Source organism: Pseudomyrmex gracilis, unplaced genomic scaffold (genome assembly GCF_002006095.1).
Source record: "Pseudomyrmex gracilis isolate BER0280 unplaced genomic scaffold, ASM200609v1 scaffold_220, whole genome shotgun sequence".
Lineage (NCBI taxonomy): Eukaryota > Metazoa > Arthropoda > Insecta > Hymenoptera > Formicidae > Pseudomyrmex > Pseudomyrmex gracilis.
In genome coordinates this window covers 32,767-39,360 of record NW_018020804.1, presented here as the reverse complement: position 1 = coordinate 39,360, position 6,594 = coordinate 32,767, and the positions used below count along the sequence as shown (strand labels likewise).

Here is a 6,594-nt window from a genome sequence, read left to right as displayed (position 1 = left end):
AGACAAATATTCTAAACATTGAGAATTTTTATGACTAATATTTACGATCATTAATTATTAATTATTTCTATAACAAATGTCCGGTTAATGGAACACATTTGACTTGTTGTTATAATAATAAGTTAAAAAAAAGTCTACTGAAGAATTAACGTGAGATTCGCGATATTGTTTCAATTCAAATTGAAGGTTTTGTAAATTGGGAGAAAAAAAACTTGTGTCTTTCAATTTTCAGAGTTTAACAACGGTGGGTCAAGGTGAGACGAACGAGCAGTTAACGGTGTTGCGAAATTATCTTCTCACGTTGACACGAACCGAGCCGCAGCTTCAGTCCATCAAGGATCGCGCGTTAGACGTGAATGTCCACGATCCGTTGGTGGTCGAGGTGGTTCAGCTATGGCAGCGCGTGTTTCTGGAAACGTTTCAGCAATATCTTCGTTTGTCCACGCGATTGATTCGCTCGCAAGACGTGGTCACCGCGCTCAAGCTCTGGCAGGATTATCTGACCCACGTGCAGGACTTCTTGTCGAGCGGCGTGCCGAGCGACTACGACGGTTTGTTGGAGCATCGAAATCTTTGCGAGGTTCATCGAAAGCTTCTGCAGCAGAAGCAACAGACCCTCATGTTTATAATGAGACAGGAGGAGGACGGGGACCTGTCGGTCACTGAACAATTCAGCACTCTGACCAATCTGCACAACGAGACGCTGGCGAGGATATTGGAGCGACACGCGGCGGTGCGCGACAAGATATCGGCCTGGGACAGATACAGGCTGGATCGGGGCAAACTGTTGACGTGGCTGAACGAAATCGAGAGGGAACGACAGCGCATGCATCTGCGGTTCATTCACTTGCGACAGCTCAACAAGATTCTGCAGAGAATTCAAGCGCTTCTGGACAAATTACCGGTTGGTGAGGCGCAGATCAAGTCTCTTCAAGAACAACAGGAGTCTCTTTTGAGAGACTGCGACGAGGAACTGGCGGTGTCGATACGCATGGAGCACGCGGCGAACGCGCAACATATCAGCAACTTGCGCGCCGGTCTGGAAACTTGGAGGGACTTTGTACAGCGAGTGCAGAAATTGCACAAAGAACACGACGAACAATCGGCGGCGATCACCGCCATCTTTCAGGAAATTGGCCAGGTCTTGAGCGCGGCTTTTCACGCGGGACCAACGAGTCTGTCCAAGACGAAAGAGAAACTGGACTCGCTTCAACATCTGAGAACTCGTCTGACCGAAGCCCAACGTACGCTCGAGTCTCTCGGCGTTATCACGGAACAGCTGAGGGAGTGCGTGAGTCCGAGCGACATGAGAACGTTGAATCAACACGACGCGCTTCTGTCGCAGCAACACGGCGACCTCGAATATCAACTGGCCCTGTTGGCGTACAGACTCGGAGAACGCTACGGTTTCTATGACCGATGGGAGAGCAGATTGAACAAATTTCTATCGTGGATAGAAGACGCAGCGGTCAGACGGCAGAACTACGATCTGATGACGCCGGACGATCCCGAGGATACGGTGAAGCGATTCGAGTGCGAGCTGCAGACGGAAATGAATCTCAAGCAGCGCGAGCTCGAGTGGCTGCAAACCACAGGTCAGGAACTGATCGAGCTCGCGGAGGAAGCGGAGAAAACGAAGCTTCAACAGTCGTTGGATCGGTTGAACGACAAGTGGAACAATTTGCTGACCGGCGGCAAAGCCAGAGCCAACAAACTGTCCGGTTTGATTCAAACTATGAACTCGTTGTTGAAGAGAATAAGCGATCTGCGAACTTGGCTGACCGGTATCGAGAATCAATTGTCGGAACCTCTCATAATCGAGAAACCTACGCAACAAAGCGTCGACAAGAAGTTCGAGGATCACGAACATCTAAAGAACACAATCGAGGCTGAGAGCGGCAACATCGGCGAGGTGTTAAATTTGTGCGAGATCTTGCTGAACGATTGCGACGTGTGGAAAGCCTCTTTCAACACGGACGCGTTAAAAAGCGGCATGGAGGGTCTGGAGAGACGATGGAAGGCGGTGTGCGTGAAATCTACCGAGCGCAAGAAAAAGATCGCGATGATCTGGAAATTGCTGCAGGAACTCGACAAGATCAAATGCGAGCACGAGCCGTGGCTGGTCAGCGCGGAGAAATCTCTGACGGAACTGCAGAACAGTATGACCGACATTTCGAAGGAGGAATCGGAGAAATTGATCGAGAAGGCTAAATCGATCGCTCAGGACATAGAGGCGCATCAGAAGGCTCTGAAGATGCTCGAGCAGATGTTCGGTCGTTTGGCCAAGTCCGGATTGGATCCCGATAATTTCAGATCGCTCACGAGCGAGGCGCGGAAAACCATCGAGAGATGGTTGAGTCTCGAGAAGAGAATCAGCGCCATTATCTCGAGTATTCAGCGTGAGCAGAAGACTTATCACGAGTTCGTCGCCGCTCACGGCGCCGCGGTGGTGGGTCTGGCGCAAGTTGACGTTCGTCTGACTCAGATGCAACATCTCGCCACGCCCGAACAGACGTCGTCACTGCGACGACGACGTCAGCAGTTGAGCGAGATCGAGGAAGAGCTCGATACTCAAAACGTTGTCTTGCGACAAGCGGACGAGCTGGCGTTGCGAGTGATGCAGGACAGCAATCCCGAAGACGTGGCCGCGATTCAGGAATTGGTGGACGAGTATCAACTTATGTGGCAGGACATAAAAGCGCGAGTGACTTCGTTGAGGGCGGAATTGGAGCACGAAAGAACGGAGGTCGACGAGGCGGTTCAAGTGGAAACCTTGAAGTTCGAGCAGGACACAGCTGTTCAAGTGGACACCCTACCGAGACTAATCAGAATGACCTCGTGCGACGCGTATTTGATGGAACTCGAGGCTGCTCTGAACGAGTGCAACAATTCATTGAACGCTCTCGAAGCAGCGGTAACGCCTGATCCAGTTTCCGGTCCAGGACTCAACGCTGCCGCTAAGACTATCGTAAGATCTTCCACCAATTTTTCGAGTATGCAATTAACAAATGTGTGTATTTCAATGTATTTGTTTTTTTTTTTTTTTGATTGATTGATTTATGCAGGCGAAACTAATCGGAAGTTCCCAGTCTTCGATAGAACTGGTGCGTCACCTTCACAATCTACTCGTAGAAGACGGCAAACTGAGTCCGGGAGCGGCCAAAAGCAGAGACGTGACGACGCTTATAGCTCGATACGACACACTCATCGCACAAGCGAGAGCACGTGAACAACTGATCAGAGAACTCAGGTAAAGTTTCCCTCTCTCACGTTGATATGTTTATGGAATTTCAATGTTTTGTACTAAAATATATCATCGTGCTGCCGTATATCTTCTTGAATTTCACGTGTACATACTAATGGAATCATTCACAAATAATCGAATAACTAATTGTCCAATCCTAATTCTGAACGAAGATCTTTTCTGTCCGGTTTCTTTTGAAACTTTCTTCAAACATTTGAATTGTCATCAAAAAAAAATAATCTCATAAATTATGCAAACAACTGGACATAGTAGCAGGCACTTGAAAGGTGTCCGACTTTTTGCAACCATTTTTTTTTATATTTTAAAATCAAATGAGATGTCAGACTCGTGGTTTACTTTTGGAAAAAAAAATGGTTCAGAATTAGGATTAATAATTTATATATGTATATTATTTGCAATAACATTACTAAAAGTGCTTCTTAACTTGGGTTCTCCAGAACTTTTCTCATACGAGCTCATTGTAACGTCATTATTGTTTTGCAATAATTTTTTTAACGCGATCAGTAATGCATAGCTAACAAGACTAAAATAAAATGCTTATCCTGTATAGATCACCCGTCACCGACGCTTATGCTTTCCCATGTGACCAGTGAGTAAATAATTCATAATATCACTAATTGCTAATAATTGTACATATTTATATATATGTTCACTTCATCAAAGAGTTTTTTCCTCAGACACTTTCAATGTTTGATATACAAAGTTGCGTAACAAATTATTGAAGCAAAATCTGTGTTTGTAAATAATAATGTGCAAAATACTTACATGTATATTGTAGAACAATTGATATACAATAATTAATAATAATAGATTGTTGTTGCTGCGTTCAAAAAAAGCGTTTAAAAATAAATTTGCTCGACAAGCAGTTGAGGAGTTTATTCACTGAACTCAATGTGCTGCACAAATTGCATCAAATTCAATAGTACTTGTAATATTACATTGTTATATTATTGTATTTGCAAGATAAATTTTTTTATGTCATTTGTCTGTGCATCATTTTGAGAGAGATGTCTGATATTAAAATTACACTTCTCAGGACAATTAGAAAATTTAGAAAATCAGTAGAAAATATCAACATACAATTTTATACATCAGTAACATGTTTTTTTTTTATTAAAAAAAAAAACGTTATCGCATCGTACGCTTTCGCACATTCGGCGAATAGACTCCTTGAAAAGTGAGCAATCGCTTGTGAACTTCACATCGGAAGTCACAATTTTTTTCTTATCCATTATTGCAGCGATAATGGCAGATTGACATGTCCGTTGTGCTCGCGTCGCAACTGGGCTCAGTTGGACAATGATCTATGGCGTTTAGACAAATGGTTGGAATACGCCGAGGGTACTCAGAGCGAGCAACACTCGCCCCCCGGGGACATAGAACAGTTGGAGGACGTGATTCAAGATCATCGCGAGTTTCTGTTGGATCTTGACAGTCACAAGAGCATCGTGACGAGTTTGAACATCGTCGGTGCTCACTTGGCCGATCACGCGGATGACACGGAACGCGCGAACGAGCTTCGCGATCGATTGGCCGTTGCGAACGGCAGATGGGAAAAGATTTGCACGACCGCGGCGCGTTGGCAAGAACAATTACAGCGCGCTCTTATGACGAATCATCAGTTTTATCGAATTATAGACGAGCTGTTGGCTTGGCTCGAGCGTACCGAAGTTAACATTCGCGCGAGCGAACCGATCGATCTCACGGAATCCGCGAACATCATAGAAGCGAAATATAACAAATTTAGGTAAGCTCCCCCCCCCCTTCTCCCTCCCTTATTCGATCTGGATTGATTTTCGCGATTAAAAAAAACAAATTTTGTATAATGAAATATCGGAACGCGCGTTTTTTTAATTTAGGGAGTTGCGAAGCGATCTTGAGCGTTGCGAGCCGCGCGTTATATCGTTGCAAGAAGCGGCCAATCAACTATTGGACGAGGAAACGGAAAGCAGAGCGCGTCTGCAGGAATTACGACTAAGACTGCAATCACTGAGACGACTTACCGGGATCTACGCTGTCAAACTTGGAGCCGCTCTCGGACTGGAATCGCGGGATGTCGGTCTGGCAGCCACGTCCACGTCCCTGGCGTCTCTCTCGCACGAGGTAAGTCCGCAAAACCCCAGATCCGAGCCGTAGATCCTGAAGTAGATCTCGTATTACATGATGACACTAAGTGGGTGCGGCGTAAATCTCTCCCATCCTCTCCGGTACTCTCTCGTTGTCCTCCTTTTTCCAAGTCTGAAAAATGAAAAACAATGTAAATGCGATGTTTTGAATCGTTAAATTTTGTTGGTGAGATTCGCGACATCTCCCGCCCCCCAGAAATTTATCAAAATGGCCGAACTTGGAATATTAAAAATTACCGGCGTTTTTATTCGAGTATTGCTTTAGCCCCACAACGGCGACAAAATTTCCATCTTCGAGGAGACTGGATCCGTTTCGCGGTTTCCCAACGTTAAATCGCGAGGTCGAACGCGAGTCAATTCGCAACATTCCCGTCGTCTCAAATTCCCGTTTTGTTTTTTTTGTGTCATCGCGGCAAAATCTCGATATCGACGAAATTCTCGTTCCCGAAAGAAAGAAAGAAAGAATCTCACCGTCAAAGTACTTACTTGTGTCACTCATTGCCAGTGTAAAACAAACCAATCCACCGGAAATCCGCTTTTGTTTCTACATAGGGTATGTTTATCAGTAGATTATTATTGATTACTGCACAATTTTCTATTAGCGAAAACTCACACGAGCGAGAACGAGAAGCGCAGCAAAAAAATGTCCGCGGCATGAAGGCGCGAGCGTCTTCGCGCCAACTTCACGCGGCGCGCGCGCGTCGATGTATCGCGCGACGATCGATACATCGATACATCGATCGTCGCGCGATACATCGATCGTCGCGCGATATATCGATCGTCGCGCGATACGTCGATCGTCGCGCGCGATGACGGCGCTTCTCCCGCGTTAAAAAAAATTTTTGATTTTGATCTCTCCGTAGTCAAAAATCACGATTGCACCAGTATCTTATTGTTTGTGTTTTCTGTTTTTTGTTGACCTGTAGCTGCTCGACGAAGCTGCCTCTGGGACTGCTCAGCCTCACATCACCGGCACAGAGTATGTTGTTACCTCTCTTTTCCCTCTTGTTGTTGCGATTACGATACTTTTGTTTTCTCGAGTGTGAGGAGGTTAATATTCGTCAGAACTTGTGTGCCGCGCAAAACATGTCGCAAAAATATAAAAACTGTTCTTTTTATATATATATATATAATAATAATAATAATATATATAATATATATATAATATATATACCAATATATATATATATATATATATATATA

General features: G+C 45.0%; 1 protein-coding gene across 1 annotated transcript in view; it reads left to right on the top strand.

Annotated features, from left to right (window-relative positions):
- Positions 1 to 6,594, top strand: part of LOC109858726 (nesprin-1-like) — a 12,839-nt gene that overhangs the window by 4,283 nt on the left and 1,962 nt on the right. Inside the window, exons 3-8 of the mRNA XM_020436256.1 lie at positions 233 to 2,968; positions 3,066 to 3,250; positions 3,816 to 3,854; positions 4,506 to 5,012; positions 5,125 to 5,368; positions 6,318 to 6,370. Coding sequence (XP_020291845.1) covers positions 233 to 2,968; positions 3,066 to 3,250; positions 3,816 to 3,854; positions 4,506 to 5,012; positions 5,125 to 5,368; positions 6,318 to 6,370 — 3,764 coding nt within the window. The remainder of the gene's footprint in view (positions 1 to 232; positions 2,969 to 3,065; positions 3,251 to 3,815; positions 3,855 to 4,505; positions 5,013 to 5,124; positions 5,369 to 6,317; positions 6,371 to 6,594) is intronic.